The sequence below is a fragment of the Urocitellus parryii genome, chromosome 6 (assembly GCF_045843805.1).
Source record: "Urocitellus parryii isolate mUroPar1 chromosome 6, mUroPar1.hap1, whole genome shotgun sequence".
In the NCBI taxonomy this organism is placed as follows: domain Eukaryota; kingdom Metazoa; phylum Chordata; class Mammalia; order Rodentia; family Sciuridae; genus Urocitellus; species Urocitellus parryii.
In genome coordinates this window covers 170,091,956-170,108,143 of record NC_135536.1, presented here as the reverse complement: position 1 = coordinate 170,108,143, position 16,188 = coordinate 170,091,956, and the positions used below count along the sequence as shown (strand labels likewise).

The window sequence follows — 16,188 nt, the reverse complement described above, 5'->3', positions numbered from 1 at the left end:
TTCTGTGGCCAGGTGGAATAGGTGGGGGTAAGTGCAAACAGCAGCTTAGCAGCTTGAGTATATTTTGAAAAAGACTGCTTTTGGCTAAGATTGATAAGCAAGGGCACCTTTCCAAGTAGAATGGAAACCTCAGTAGCCAGACCTTGGGATGTGCAGAGAAGGAAGTCAACATGCCAGCCTTTGATCCATAGATAAGTGAATTGGAGGGCAGGGATGAATATCTGAGATAGACATACATACCTATAGTAAGTTACACTTTTTTTTTTTTGATATAGGGGATTGAACCCAGTGATTAACCAGTAAGTCTCATCCCCAGCCCTTTTACACTTTTTATTTTGAGATAGGGCCTTACTAAGTTGCTGAGGCTGGTCTCAAACTTTCAGTCTTCCTTCCTCAGCCTCTCAGATCCTTGGGGATTACAGGCCTCCCTTACAAATCTTAAATGTATAAATCAGTGAGTCTTTATGTATATACTGTGTAATCATCACTCAGATCGAGATATGCAGGAAATTCTCTCCGGACCCTTCTTACTCATCTCCCCTCCCTTACAGTCTCTCTTCTGATCCCTGTCTTCACAGAACTTCCTGAACTTTGTGTAAATGAAGTCATACAGTATGTGCTTTTTTGTCTCTTGCCACTTGCTCACTGTCATGTCTTTTAGGTACATCTATGTTGTTGCAAGTATCAGATAGTTCAGTTTTGTTTATTGCTGAAGAATATTCAATTGGGTGAATATACTACATATAGTGCAATGTATGTATCTATTCTATTGCTGTTAGATCTTTGGGTTGTTTATACTTTTTTTTGTTATTATAAAAAATCACTAGAAACGTTCTTTTTTATTACTAATAACAAAGGCTTTATTGATTAGACTTCTCTTTTATCATTGCCCTATTAGTGTTTCCTTGAGCTCAAATCTGCCCCCAGGTCAGCTTGTGGAGAAACCAAATGAAAACAGAACTTAAAGAATGAAGCAGTTATTAGGTGGAAACATTCTTTATTTAAAAATTTTTTGGTTGTAGTTGGACACAATACCTTTATCTTATTTATTTATTTTTTATGTGGCGCTGAGGATCAAACCCAGGGCCTTGCACGTGCTAGGCAAGACCTCTACTGCCGAGCCACAATTCCAGCACTAGAAACATTCCTCAACAGATTTATTTGGTGGAATATACCCTGCTTCTCTTGGGTGTTTTCTTAACAGTGGATTGCTATGCAGTAAGAAGGGTCATACTTAACTCTTGGTTATGGGTGACAGTTTTTTGTTTTTACCATAGTTGCAGGCAGCTTCCTCTACCTGAGTTTATTCTGATGTTAGATCCTGGACACTGTTAGATTCTGCAGCTTCTGCTACTCAAACCTCAGTGAAGGAACTGGAGTAGACATTGTTTGGGTCAAGGAAAGACCAGAAACAGGATCAGGACTGAGAGTATTGTCCCAGGACACCTCCAAATTCTCTTGATCATTCTGGGAATAGAGAGGCTGTGTCTTCTGGGGCAGATTCAGACACCCTGTTGGCCTCCCAGCAACGGCTCCTCTAGTCTGGCGTCTCTGAGCAAGCTGGCTTAGTGTAACTGTCAATTTGATGTCTGGCCTCTGGTGCCACGGGTCCTCATGGTCCTCCGTTTCCCGGGCTCCTTGCTGCTTTGTGGTGACTGAGGGGCTGGGTGGCTGGGTAAAAAAAAATGTACCAGGAATAGCAGAGGCTTGATAGACACCAGCCTCGTGGCACTCTCTGGGGGGAGGGTGGGACTTTGTCCTTCCCACCAAATTGCCACCTCATTGAGACTGTGAAAGACTAACAGAAAGCCTAGATGAGAATTAAAGGGGTGAGAGAGGGAGAGAGAGAGCGAGAGAGAGAGAACACGAGGGCACATGCCAGGCAAGAGTCAGGCAAAGGAGCAAAGCAGTGTCTATCCTTGTGTGTGCAAATATCCTGGACTTGGTGTGAGCATCCTGTGGTCCGTGCAAGTATCCTTGGGTATGTGTGAGCATCCAGGGGTTGGTGTCAGCATTCTGGGGTTGGTATGAGCGTCCTGGGGTTGGGTCAGCATTCTGGAGTTAGTGTGAGCATCCTGTGGTCTATGCAAGTATCTCGGGGCCTGTCCTTGGGTATGTGTATCCTGGGGTTAGTGTGTGTCTCCAGGGTTTGATGTGAGCATCCTGGGTTTGGTGTGAGCTTTCTGGGGTTGGGACATACTGGACCACAGTAGCCATGCTTGGCTGCGCTAGTTCAGGATCAACAGCCTCATGGTCAATGTCTCTTGACTTTGGCTTTTTTGGTCATCTTGCCTCTGCTTTGGGGCCTGTGGATAGGAAAGAGGTACTAACAGGTTTGGGATGGAATTGATGGATGTCAGAGGCTTAGGGTGGGCTCCATTTCCTGGTGGGGACTCAAATGTATCCCTCCTTTCTTTTCTTTATTCCCTCCTTCCTCCTACCTTTATTTACTTCTTTCTCCTTTCCTGCATCCTTCAGAGGTAACTCTTCTTGTCCAGGTCTTCAGAGAGGGAGGAGTAGGACTTGGTCCCCTCTAGAGGACAGAGTGTGATGGGAGCCTGTGAGTGTGACACTCCTCCTCCTAGGTTCCTAGAAGGCGAGTGCGGACGGTATGCAAAGTTGTGAATCCAGTGGCGACAGTGCGGATGACCCTCTCAGTCGTGGCCTACGGAGAAGGGGACAGCCTCGTGTGGTGGTGATCGGCGCCGGCTTGGCTGGCCTGGCTGCAGCCAAAGCACTTCTGGAGCAGGGCTTCACAGATGTCACTGTGCTTGAGGCTTCCAGCCGCATCGGAGGCCGCGTGCAGAGCGTGAAACTTGGTAAGCATTTCCCCAGGCAGCACCTCCCTAGGTCACATTTTATTCTCTAACCCATGACCCTGCCTGAAATCTCATTATCTTCTTCCTTAGGATACACATTTCTTCATATAACCTGTAAATATTTTCCAGAAGCTTCCTTTGTGTCCTTCACAGAGGGGGAGAAGGTGGAGTTCTAACATCCATTCTTGGAGAATGCTGGCTTGGTAGCTAGGATTCATAGTGTTCAGGAGGAAGGGGACACCTAGAAGCAGCTTGCTTGGTGCTAAGTGGGCTAGTTTCTTCTATGTTGCAAGAAGGGGAATCTGCAACTTCCTACTAGTCGTTAATTTTTGAGTATGAATTAGTGTATCATTACTAAGAGAGCTAGTCCTAGGACAATAGAAACTTAGGTTAGCAGAGATGGAAGGGATTTGGGACCTTCTTGTGGGTGATGTGAAGGTCTTAGGATTGTCTGTAAAGAAGGTCTGTTCAGGTTTCAGATAAAGAGGACCCTAGAGAAAGCAGCCAAGTAAAAGACTTGATTTTGGGATGGGCAGATTTTACCAGGTCTCCTATAGAGTGGGGGAGATTGCTTGAAATGCAGCTGGAGGTCGGGGCTTCCCAGTCATTGTGGGGATCTGACCAGTGAGAGGTTAAGACCATGAAGATGACCCATGGAGAGCACACATGGTGGCCTGCAGTGTGTGGATGAGCCCTCTATAGGGTTTTGTGTGTGTTTGTGTCTGTTCTACCTTAGTTGGCAAGGGCAAGAAGAGCCTGTGAGCTCACTTGCTCGGAGAGGAAGGTGGTCAGGCTTAGAACCAGCAGAGATTAGGACACCTGGGGACCCTCTCTCTTCTTGTAGAAGAATGAGTTAAGAGTCTTTCCCTAGACCAGTGACTAGAAAGCATAGGTAAAGTTTTGTCCCTCCTCCTCCGGCACACACTGTAGTGTCTGCTGGAAGTAGGGATGAAAGTACCATCCAAAGGACTTGTAAACCTGGGACAGCCCGTGGAAGTGCTGGGACTCTTTGCTAACACCCAGTTGGTTGGCTGGCTGGGAGCCTTGGGGAAAGGCAGTCTAATTACCCATCTGGATGAGATGATCAGGGTCTGATATAGAAACAGAAGACAAGGAGACAGATGGCCTAGTCATGATAGCTGAGAGCTGAGAGCTAGACATGACCACGCTAAATGGTCATCATTAGCTGTAACCTGTATGAATCTTTCTCTGAATCTCAAGACCTACCCCTTACCTACAAAGGGGCCCCCAATTCCCTTCCACCTCTGCTAACCAGCCTTCCTATTGCCTGGGGCAATTCACACTCATACAGGAAAATGCTGGTACAAGGTGGCACTGCAGGAGAGAAGGGCCGAGGAAGGCTGAGAGGATGACTGGGTAGGAAGTCTTGCTGTGGGGAAGGAGGCTGGGTATGCAATGGTGGTGGTAGAAGTTGAGCAGATAGAGAGAAGAAGAGGCAGTATGTGTGGAACGATGAGTGTGAGAAGATGGAGGTGGCCAGGATGGGGAGCACATGTTAGAGCAAGGCTGTGTGTAATTGTGTCATGTGTGCAGTCCCCAGGACACTAAATGTCTGTGAGGTTGGCATAGAGATGATGTCTGATGCCCTTTGGATGCATGGATGATAGACAAGGATGACAGAGACAGAGGGGCCAGCTGGGAGGGGGCAGGCAACATCCTTTGCTGGGGGCTTGCTCTATGCAAAGCTTGGGGATAGAGGTGGAACACTGACTCTGATCCTGACCTTGAGCTTCTCACCTCTTCCTGCTTTTGATGAGTATCCCGAGGCAGGAAGGTGCTCTGTGTCAGGGCTGCCCAGTGGGTGGTGTTAACTTGTAACTCCCTGCTGTGCCCTAGGAAGGGTTCAGGTCCCTCCTCAGAGTACTGGTAGCTTTCCTCTTCCATTGTGAACTCACAGCAGACCAGACACTTGGGGAGCCTGAAACCTAAGGCTCTAGAGGAAGGTTAGTAATAGAATGACCTTAATGACCACTGGGTTACCTTTGCAGGCAAGGCACCAGGCTTTCAACTACTGGTGCTCTTCAGTCTGATCACTTTTCTTGGACAAAGAGACCTATACATTCCTGCTTTTTCCAGAGACACCAGGAAATTCTGTTTTGTTAGCTGTGGTATGAGGTTGCATTTTCTCTTGTTTTTGGCATGTACATGTGTACCAGGCTATTTTTAGTAACTGCTGATTTAATTAGAAGCAGCCAAGGAAAGGGAAGGCATGAAAAAGGAGAACATGCCTAGTTCTTAGGGTGAGGGCTAATACTGCTGTGTGTTAGAATGTATTGGATAGCTATTGCTGTATAACAAAATGCCCTTAAATGCAATGGCCTAAAGCAGCATCATTTGATTTGCTTAAATTCTGCAGGTCAGAAATGTTGGCAGGACTCAGGTAAGTGGGTCTTTTGCTGGATTTGCCTTAGCTCCCTCATATGGCAACAGTCATCTGGCAGCTTAACTGGGGTTGGTTAAGATATCTAAGATGGCCTCACCCACATGCTTGGTGGTTGGCATAGGTTTTTGGATCCAGCATGTATCTCTAGTAGGATAAGACTGGTCCCCCTGCACCATGGTTGTTACATTCTAGAGGGTGAGAGTAGAAGCCACGAGGTCCCTTGAGGCCTTGGCTCTGAAGCCACAAATATCATTTTCACCATATTCTACTAATCAAAGCAAGGCATGAGTCCAGCCCAGATTCCAGGGGTGGGGAAAAGGACTCCACCTCTTGATGGGAGAAATGGCAAAGTCATTTTGCCAAGGGGCATGTTTACAAGGATAGGATGGTTTTTTGTGACCACCTTGGCAAGAAATTTACCACATATATCTTGAACCAGTGTGCAAAAACAAAACACCAAAAATGTTTCTATCCTCTTTGCATTGTTTTGACTTCTCTGGGAACTAAGTAGGGAAGGAAATGAATGTACCATGGTCCTTGAAGCATTAGAAGAGGAAACTGAGGCTCAGGCAGAGAGACAGCATGCCAAAGTCTAGACTTTGGCTGGAGGTGGAAAATAGAACCATTTCCCAGGGCTGTCCCAACTGGGACCCAGGAGTGACCTTCCAGCCACCTCAAATAGATGCTCTAACCAGAGAATCTCTGCCCCCTGTGCTAAAGGATTAGAAGGCTTATTTCCCCCTGGAGATCTGGTTTAGATTTCTCTAAGGAGGAATCTTTCAAACTGGAATGTTGGCCCTCTCTCTCCTCCCCATTTGGAAGGGGCCTTTTTCTATCTGGGAGAAGGACTTAGACCCTGGGGTGAGGATGGTATGGAGGAGTTGGAGTAAGGCTGGATGAGGATCTTGGTCCTTTACTTAACTTGGGTGCCCAGGTGTCCCCAGTTTTCCTCTCGAGCAGGGAGGCGCCAGGGAGGAGGGAAGTCTGGTATCTGGTGTTATTTTGGAAAAAGGTTGGACTGGAAATGGAGAGCCTTCTAACTGTTCCCATCCTGAATCATTCTGGGTGGCTCTTCTCTTAGCTGTAAAGTGGGTTTCACTGGGAACTTTTCCCTGAAGTCTTTAGTTGGTTATCAGAGGACACTGAGCCCTTTCTTGTCCTGTTCTTGAGGTTGGGAGGATTCCCTTGGAGGAAGAAGAGGAGGCAGTGTTCAGGCCCTGTCTAAAGAAATTCCTGCCCCTCTAAGGGCCTATTGTTGTTGCCATTAGGACACGCCACCTTTGAGCTGGGAGCTACCTGGATCCATGGCTCCCAGGGGAATCCTGTCTATCATCTAGCAGAAGCCAATGGCCTCTTGGAAGAGACAACTGATGGGGAGCGCAGCGTGGGCCGCATCAGCCTCTACTCCAAGAATGGGGTGGCCTGCTACCTTACCAACCGTGGCCGCAGGATCCCCAAGGACGTGGTTGAGGAATTCAGCGATTTATACAACGAGGTGAGGGTTGGTCAGGCAACAGGGTGTGGGGAGGGTGGGAGGAGTTGGGAGACCTGCGGGTCTTCTATGATCCTAGTTGTGTGTCTTTGCACACTATGGGGCCTACCTTTGGAAAGGAAGGACAGTTTGAGAATAAAATGCAAATAATGAGTGGAGAGGTACTAGGCAAGTCATACTTGATGCACATGATTAAATATTTCTTCAAAATGGCCTTAAACATCTTTTGTTAGTGTTATTAGAAAATACTTGCGGGGCTGGGGATGTGGCTCAAGCGGTAGTGCGCTCGCCTGGCATGCATGCGGCCCAGGTTCGATCCTCAGCACCACATACCAACAAAGATGTTGTGTCCGCCGAGAACTAAAAAATAAATATTAAAATTCTCTCTCACTCTCTATTTTAAAAAAAAAAAGACCATTTGGACTTTTAAATAAAAAAAGAAAAGAAAGAAAATACTTGGGTGGCAGTGTTTTCTATGATTGTTTTTGGATACTCTTAAAATTTTATTTTTTAATTATTCACAGTATATAGCAGTAGAACTGATTTTTATATATTGAGTTTAACTTCCTTGCTGAATTAATATTTTGATTCTAATAATATCTAGTTACATTATGGAATACAAATTAGTATATCTACTAATATACTAATTTGTATTCCATAATGTAACTGTTAATATACTAGTTTATACTCTATGACTATTTCTGAACTTTAGGTACTACATGAAAATGAAAATTTTGTCTTTTTTCTTTCTAATCCTTAGGGCAGAGTTGTCTAGTAGAACATTTTCACAGTGATGGATATATTTTAAATCTGCACTATCCAATAGGGTAGTCACTAGCCACACGTGGCTTTTGAGCACTTGAAATGTAGCTGGTATAACTGAGAAGCTAAATATTTAATTTTAAGTTGCTACAGGTGTCTGGTGATTATTGTATTAGGTGCATAGCCTCAGAATATTTTTCTTACCATATTGCACTGGTTAGCATCGCAGTCTAATGTTAGAGGTAGCAATGGCATACATCCTTGAATTATTCAGGTTTTTAAAAAATTGTTAATGTTCTTAGTATCTTTCAGTGGTGCTGTGAACTGCACTGAACAGGCAAGGTAATGTATAGACCTTGTTTTCTGATAGCCTGGCATTTGTAATGTAATGACCCTTTTTACTCCATCCAGGACAGCAAATGGACCAGCAAGCACCTTTTGTGCATTTTCTAATCTCTTGCTTTGGAAGTCCCTGCTGTGTGGAGGACAGGGACACAAAGTGTTTTCTCTGTAGGCACTGCCAGTATATTTTCTGTATAGTTCCTTGGTATTATGTGTTTTCACTCACTGCAGAGAGGTTGAATTATCATCGATCAGATAAGGACTAGTATTCTTCAAGGTAGACCTTCCTGGTCTACACCCTGATTCCCAGGCTATTGGAGTGCTTCAAGCATGGATGCTTCTTGAAAATGACTTTCAGGACCATGACCTCCCCCGACCTACCACTGCTCCAGCACTGGGGTTCAAGCCCAGAGACTAGCACATGCTAGGCATATGCTTTACCACTGAGCTGCACTCCCAAACCTTGCTCTTTTAAATGTCCTTAAAAGTAGATCATCAGCTGGGTGTGGTAGTCCTGGGGATTACAGGGATTGTACACCTATAATTTCAGCAGCTTGGGAGGCTGAGGCAGGAGGACTGCAAGTTTGAAGCCAGCCCCATCAATTTAGCAAGACCTTAAGAAACTTAGTGAGATCTTGTCTCAGAATAAAAAAATAAAAAGGGCCAGGGATGTGGCTCAGTGGTAAAGTGCCTCTGGGTTCAATAATCAGTATCAAAAAAAAAAAATGTAGATCATCGTCAACTTGTGCTGGTCCATTTGATTTTTGAAAGTCAAGGGTATGAGTTATGGAAAATAGGGTAGATAAAGTAGGTTATCAGTTTATCAATCTGGGTCATGATGCTTTGGGTCTGAAGGTTGAAGCATAACCATGAGGTTAGGATTTCCTTGATGATGATCTTGATTCAAATATCAGTTATAATATTTATTAGCTATGGGGGGGGCACTGGGGATTGAACCCAGGGACACTTAACCACTGAGCTACATCCCCAGCCCTTTTTTGTATTTTATTTAGAAACTGGTTCTCACTGAGTTGCTTAGGGCCTCACAAAGTTGCTGAGGCTGGCTTTGAACTCGAGATCCTCCTGCTTCAACCTCCTGAACCGCTGGGATTACAGGTGTGCGCCACTGGGCCTGGCCTAGCTATGTAATCTTGAGCAAGTTATTGAACCTCTCAGACCTTTACTTTCCTTATTTGTAAAAAGGACATGGTTGTACCTACTTCTTAATGTTGTAAGGATTAAATGAAATCCCAGTGAAAAGTGCTTAATAAGAATTGAGGTAGCTGGGTGTGGTGGCACATGCCTGCAATTCCAGTAGCTTGGGAGGCTAAGGCAGGAGGATCTCAAGTTCAAAGCCAGCCTCAGCAACTTAGTGAGGCCCTAAACAACTTAGTGAGAACCTGTCACAAAAAAAAAAAAAAAAAAAAAAAAAAAAAGCCAGGGATATCGTTCAATGGTTAAGTGTCCCTGGGTTCAATTGCTGTATCCCTCCAAAAAAAGGTGGGGCTAGTATTAGCTACCTTTGACCTGTCCCATTTCCTGGAATCACATCAGGAAGCCATTATTTAACCTAGGGGAGGAGACTGTACCTACATGACAAACTCAAGTTCAAGTTAAGGCTGTCCTCAGCAGTGGTGGACACAAAGACAGGCAACATTCCTTACTCCTCAGTTGGGTTTTGGCCTCTAGTCAATCAACATGAGCTAAGGATGGGCTACCATGTTGCTAATCACTCAAGGAAAAACCCCAGGGAGGGGGAGGTAGTTGAGAGCCTGACGCCTTGGCAGTGGTCTGGTGTGAGGAATTTGCTGAGGACTCCAGTTAAGGCCAAACACCCAGGATCTTGTGACTGCAGAGAGGACAAACGAATAATTTAACTCATTTTCTTTTGTATAATTTATACTTACAAGACATGTTTAATTCATGTTTCTATCTCTTGTGGAGGCCTTTCCCTTGAGTGGAATGGTGGGGGTGGGGAGTGGTGATCTCAGTAGGCTTTGTCACCTCCCTTGACTCTGTGGCCCCAGGGCCTGTCCCAGGGCTGGGGTGCAGGGCACACATTGTTCTCCCAGATGTGTGCGGACTGAATCTGAACTCACTGTAGGAAAGGAAGCACACCCCTAGTCAGCTCAGCTGCAGATGTGCAGCCCAGGAGCCCACATTTGCCAGTGTCCTGGGAATCATAGCAGTGGGTGGGGGATCTTGCTGTCTTCCTGCTGACAGATTTTTTAGATTAAGTCTTAGTCCTTGATGTCCCAGCCCCTGCCTGTCTTTTCAGAGTCATCTCTTGAACTTTCTCTCTCCTTGTTGCTCCCTTTGGCAAGATTCATCCACATTAAGGTTTCTGAATGCATCTCCATCTCTCCCCACCTGTCTCCCTTTCCGCCTCTGGCTGTGCTCTTCCCTCTGCCTGAAACACTTTGCTTTTCTTTTCCAATGCCATCCTGACTTTCTCTCAACTATTTAGGGCTGGTAGATCTCATAACACCTGGGTTCTTTTCTATCACAGCATGTCCCATAAATATAGCTGTCATGGAATATCTCTATAATTTGAGTGGTCATGGGCATGGACCCTTTCTCTCTTGCTCACCATTACAACCTGTGTCTGGCATGAAGCCTAATAAATGTGTGTTGAGTGAATGTTGGGGCCTGCCCCAGGGATGGCTTACCTTCTTTAGGGAGGCCTGCCTAGAGTTTTGTGGAGGTTATATACCAAGCAGGCAGGGGTTGAGTAGAAGGACTCTGTTCAAGGGACTGATTATCACTATTGCTGAGATGTGGGTTGGAATTCTTGCTGAAATGTGCCCACAAAATAATTTCCATTCCTTGGTGTGCTGGGGCTTCCTTGAGATGTCCCTTCTGTGTTCAACCCTTCCCTCTGCATTGCCTCTTTTTTTACATGCATCTGAGACCCTAATGAAGGGCATGCTTTATGTGGATCCAGGAAGATGCTGTTGCCACCCTTTCTCCTTTCACAAGGCGAAAGAGGCATCTCTGAGTGATCAGATCTCAGGGACCCTCTGCTCCTCTCCCTGAAACACTGGCCAGTTGACAGCTTTAGGCTGCTTTCTTGGGAAAGGGCAGAACAGAAATGCATGGGCAGGAGGACAGGGAAAGGGTTGTGCATTTGATTCTTGGGAAAGGTGTGTGTACGTAGACCTGTGTTCCTTCGTGGGATGTGGAGCCCTACAGACCTGTACAGAGCCTCTGAGGGGGTGGTTTCTTTTCCCCCAGACTGTATAGGTGCCAAATGTTTCAATTCTAAGTGAAGGCCCAGCAACAACCTTGGAATCCATGCCACCTCTCTGAGGTGAGGAGGCTGGCTGCCTAGGGCAGCCTGCCATTCCCAGTCTGCTTAGCAGGTGCTCCTTCATGCAGAGGTCAAGGGCTCAACACATCCAGGGACCACCTGGTAGCTGTCACTTTCAAATTGGGCTCCGTTCATTTGGGGGTGGAGGTGCAATGAGGGAGTGTGAGTTTCCTGGGGGTCTCTCTGGCAGGTCTATAACTTGACCCAGGAGTTCTTCCGGCATGGTAAACCAGTCAACGCTGAGAGTCAAAACAGCGTGGGGGTGTTCACCCGGGAGGAGGTGCGCAATCGCATCAGGGATGACCCTGACGACCCGGAGGCCACCAAGCGCCTGAAGCTTGCCATGATCCAGCAGTACCTGAAGGTATTCTGGGGGAGTCTGGGTCTGAGGAGGGCTGTGCTGCCCAGAGTTCTTGTTCTTTGCCCAGCCTGGCTCTGGTGTCATTGGCTTCTCTCTGGGTCCTCCCACAGGTGGAGAGCTGTGAGAGCAGCTCACACAGCATAGACGAGGTGTCCCTGAGCGCCTTTGGGGAGTGGACGGAGATCCCCGGTGCCCACCACATCATTCCCTCAGGCTTCATGCGGGTTGTAGAGCTGCTGGCTGAGGGCATCCCCTCCCACGTCATCCAGTTGGGGAAACCGGTCCGTTGCATTCACTGGGACCAGGCCTCAGCCCGCCCTCGGGGCCCTGAGATTGAGCCCCGGGTTGAGGGCGACCATAATCATGACACCGGGGAGGTTGGTCAGAGTGGAGTGGGTCCCCAGGGGGGCAGATGGGATGAGGATGAGCAGTGGCCGGTGATGGTGGAGTGCGAGGACTGCGAGGTGATCCCCGCGGACCACGTGATCGTGACCGTGTCGCTGGGCGTGCTCAAGAGGCAGTACACCAGCTTCTTCCAGCCAGGCCTGCCGGCAGAGAAGGTGGCTGCCATTCACCGCCTGGGCATCGGCACCACCGACAAGATCTTCCTGGAATTCGAGGAGCCCTTCTGGGGCCCAGAGTGCAACAGCCTGCAGTTCGTGTGGGAGGACGAGGCCGAGAGCCGCACCCTCACCTACCCGCCGGAGCTCTGGTATCGCAAGATCTGCGGCTTCGACGTCCTCTACCCGCCTGAGCGCTATGGCCACGTGCTGAGTGGCTGGATCTGCGGGGAGGAGGCCCTCGTCATGGAGAAATGCGACGATGAGGCGGTGGCTGAGATCTGCACGGAGATGCTGCGTCAGTTCACAGGTGTGCCCTCTGCCGCCCTTTCCACCTGACCCCTTCCTCAGCCAGCTTCCCCGGGAGACCCTTGGCAGCTCTCCCCCACCCCCCCCCCAGACTGTGAAACCCAGATGGCTGTGGGCACCGGGAGCCACTGCAGGGCACCAGCTTGGCTCCTAAATTGCTGACACTCTCACTTCAGAGCATGAAACTCTCAATGGGTGCTGTGTTTTCTTCCCCTTCTAAGGACTGATGGCAAAAACACTGCCCATTCCTTTCCCATGGTCTTCCTAAGAGTTGGATTTGATTTTTATAATCTGATTGTTTTAGTGAAACATTCTCTACACATATTTCCAGGAGAACTTAACAGGGACCCCTGACATTAGAATGGGAAATATGATTATCTGTAATTTTTTTTTCAAGTGCTGGGGATGGAACCCCAGCCTTGTGCTAGGCTAATGCTGTACCAACTGAGCTATATTCCCAGCTCCCTTAGTTATTTTTAAGATAGGAAAATTAGGACCCTGAGAGATGGAATGTTTTGCTGGGGGTCACCCAGAGGTGATGAGTGGGCCTCCCTCCCTCCCTCCTCCTCCACTCTCAGTGCCTTCTCCAGGCAGCCTGATATTCCTGGAGCCCTGGAGGTGGGGTGGAGTTGTTCATTCTGGGATGCCTTCTGTATGTATGTATGCAGCCTTGTTTCTTATCCTTCCTCCTCTTGGCTCTTCTTACTCCCCAACAGGGAACCCCAACATTCCAAAACCTCGGCGAATCCTGCGCTCAGCCTGGGGCAGCAACCCCTACTTCCGAGGTTCTTATTCATACACACAGGTGGGCTCAAGTGGGGCAGATGTGGAGAAGCTGGCCAAGCCCCTGCCCTACACCGAGAGCTCTAAGACAGCGGTGAGTGTGGTTGTGTTTGTGAGAGACCTGGGAGTGGGTGTGTGGGTATTTCGTGTGTGTCTGGTCCAGGTTGAGGAAGGGTATGAGGTAGTGTTCACTAAGGTGTGCTAAAGTCATGCAGCAGTGGAGTGGCACCTATAATGAAAGAGAAAACAAGACAGTGTGCGCTTAACATCTGGAAGAAAAAAAAATGGAATCAAATTGAAACTTTAAATGCTTTCTTGGGATGATAAAAACTGAGCCATTTCATTCTGTTAGTTAATATGGTAGCAGTTAGTCATATTTGATTTAAATTAACCAGAATTTAAATTAATAAATTAAAAATTTCATTTCTTGGATGCATTACTCACATTTCAAATTTAATAGCCACATGTGGCAAGGGGCTATCCTATTGGATTATGCAGCTATAGAATTTTTCAGTGTCATAGAATGTTTTATTGGATAGCACGGATTCAATGGAAATATTTTCCTACCATGTTTTAGAAAATAAAATTAAGAACACTACCCACTCCAAAATTATGTCACCTGTACCCTAAAAAAAAAAAGGTAAATTTGAGAGTAATATATATTTTTGTTTCCACAAAGTGGATTTTTAGTTTTCCCAACTAAGTGTACATATAACAATAAATGTTAAAACCTCCACAGAATTAAATTTAAAACAATTCTTTGGAAAATTGGCGAAGGAAATTTCAGTCACCAAGGTACACTGTGTGTGCCCTGCTATGCTCAGAGGGAGAAAGGAAAGGGGTCTCAGAGAGGTCCCTACCACTGCCATAGCCATCTTTGCAAAAAGTAAACCTCTTATCACATGCCTCAGGACTAGTGCATGTAAAAAGGCAAAGTAAAACAAAAATAACTGTGGCTTAAACAAGACAACTTTACTTCCAGCACACAAAAGGAAATCTGGAGGTAGGCGTCAGGACCTAGTATTATTAGTTACTGACTTTTATCTTCAGGGCCACCTTATGGTCCAAGAAGGGTGCAGAGGCTCTGGATCTTACATCTGTCTCTTAGTGTAGAAGAAGGAAAGGCAGATGGGCAAAAAAGGGGAATCCCTTGGAGCTGAGACATGGATCTCTAAGCAACCATGCATTTGCATTTCATTGGCCAGTACTTTGTTATATGACCACACCTTGATGATGGAGAGGCTGGGCCACATCATTTTTATTTGGGATGACATCTGGCCCAATTAAAAACTAGGGCTTTATAATTGAGGAGATAGAGGAGAAAGGGTGGATGTGGGAACAGGTGTCTGCTACAACATCCTTCCCGCCACCTTTTCTGTTTAACAACCTCTATGGGTTCCTTGTTGGTGGGATACAGCTACATCTGGGAACTTATTAGGAAAGCACATTCTCAGTGCCCCCAAGAAATGATGGATTAAAAACTGCATTCGATCAGGCTCCACAGCTGATGCCTCGGCATTTGCAGTTTGAAAGGCACCAGAATAAAGTCCACACACAAGCTTGGGATGCAAGAACTTGAACTTTGCCTGGACTTTACCAAGAGAGCCTGCTTTCTCCAGGTTGATTCCTGGATATACAAAAAATTGCACTTTCCCCCCAGTGTGGAGCATTTTTTGCTCCCACTTTTACCTTTCTCTGAATGTTCTTTGCCTCTATTCATCCAGCATCTTCTGAGAACTGGCCCAAAGGTTCTCTCCTCTGGGAAACTCTGTGGGATCCACCAGGCCTCTTTTCTGAGCCATTGGCACCTCACCCAAACACCTACCACATCATGTATGACCGTTGTTTAGTAATTGGGTTTCATGTCTGGCTTCCCCACCAGCATGGAAGCACCACAAAGCAGCAGCCTGCTCACCTTTTATCATCCAAGTGCCCAGAACAGTCCCTGGACCTTGATAGGGGCTCCATAAAGGTTTGTTAAATCACCACCTGACTTTATCATATGCTTATGTTCTTCCAGGTTCTAAGTGCTTTAGATCCATGATATCACTCAGTCCTTGTAACCACCCTCAGAAGTAGGAGTTACAAACACATTGAGGTTAAACCCCTTGCCCTGTTTGCTACTAAGAGGCTCACAGAGCATTTGAGACTGCAGAGCCTGGACTTCTAATAGCCTCAGGTCAGAAAGAACCAAGGTCTGGATGTTTGGGGAAGAAAGAGGGGAAGGTGACCAGGTGGGATGTGTAGCTCCTCATCCTGTGGAAGCAGCAGAACCTGCATCTTAGATGCCTGCCCATTCTTCTGTGATTTGTGGTAGGGATGAGGGTTCTGGGGCATTCAAGAAGCCCTTTGGCCTCTGCTGCTCCTTCATCCTCACCTCCCCTTCCCCCTACCCAGCCCATGCAGGTGCTGTTCTCTGGTGAGGCCACTCACCGCAAGTACTACTCCACCACCCATGGTGCTCTGCTCTCTGGCCAGCGCGAGGCTGCTCGTCTCATCGAGATGTACCGAGACCTCTTCCAGCAGGGGACCTGAGGGCTATCCTCACTGCCTAGCGAGCATGTTCCTTAAAGAACAACTAACTCGTGACTGCCAGCCCCTGCCCCTTGCTCCCTTGTGCCCCTAACTTCCCAATCCTCTGTAGAATGGATTTTAATCTTTGGTAGAGCTAGATAATCTGGCTGGCCTCAGACCCAGCCCTGTAGCTGTTCCTTTTCTCCAGACCAGGTGGTGACCCTGTGGGGCCCGTTGATTTACCTCTGTGCTGGGATGCTGACTCCTGCACCTCCCCTTCTCCCTCCTCGTTATTGCAAGTGCCTTCAATACTTTGCATTTTGGGATAATAAAAGAGGCCACCCTTCCTGTGCTCCTCAGCTTCTCTCCTCAGTTCTCCTCAGCCTCTGCGTGTGTGTTTTTAATCACACCTCCTTTGAGGGGGGATTGGTGGGGGGAACCATGGCCTGACGATGTCCCCAGAATGGTAGGTGCTTGCATTTACTGGAGGGGATATCCCCCTCGCCGTATTTGTGGCTAAACAGAGAGGTTC

The 16,188-nt window shown here is 47.2% G+C and overlaps 1 protein-coding gene across 1 annotated transcript in view; it reads left to right on the top strand.

Moving 5' to 3' along the window:
* Smox (spermine oxidase) overlaps window positions 1–15,770 on the top strand; it is a 36,493-nt gene extending 20,723 nt beyond the window's left edge. Inside the window, exons 2-7 of the mRNA XM_026385795.2 lie at window positions 2,586–2,819; window positions 6,492–6,718; window positions 11,320–11,493; window positions 11,601–12,360; window positions 13,076–13,236; window positions 15,540–15,770. Of these exons, the coding sequence (XP_026241580.1) occupies window positions 2,612–2,819; window positions 6,492–6,718; window positions 11,320–11,493; window positions 11,601–12,360; window positions 13,076–13,236; window positions 15,540–15,677 (1,668 nt within the window). The 5' untranslated portion in view covers window positions 2,586–2,611 and the 3' untranslated portion in view covers window positions 15,678–15,770. The remainder of the gene's footprint in view (window positions 1–2,585; window positions 2,820–6,491; window positions 6,719–11,319; window positions 11,494–11,600; window positions 12,361–13,075; window positions 13,237–15,539) is intronic.
* Window positions 15,771–16,188: the final 418 nt, after the last annotated feature.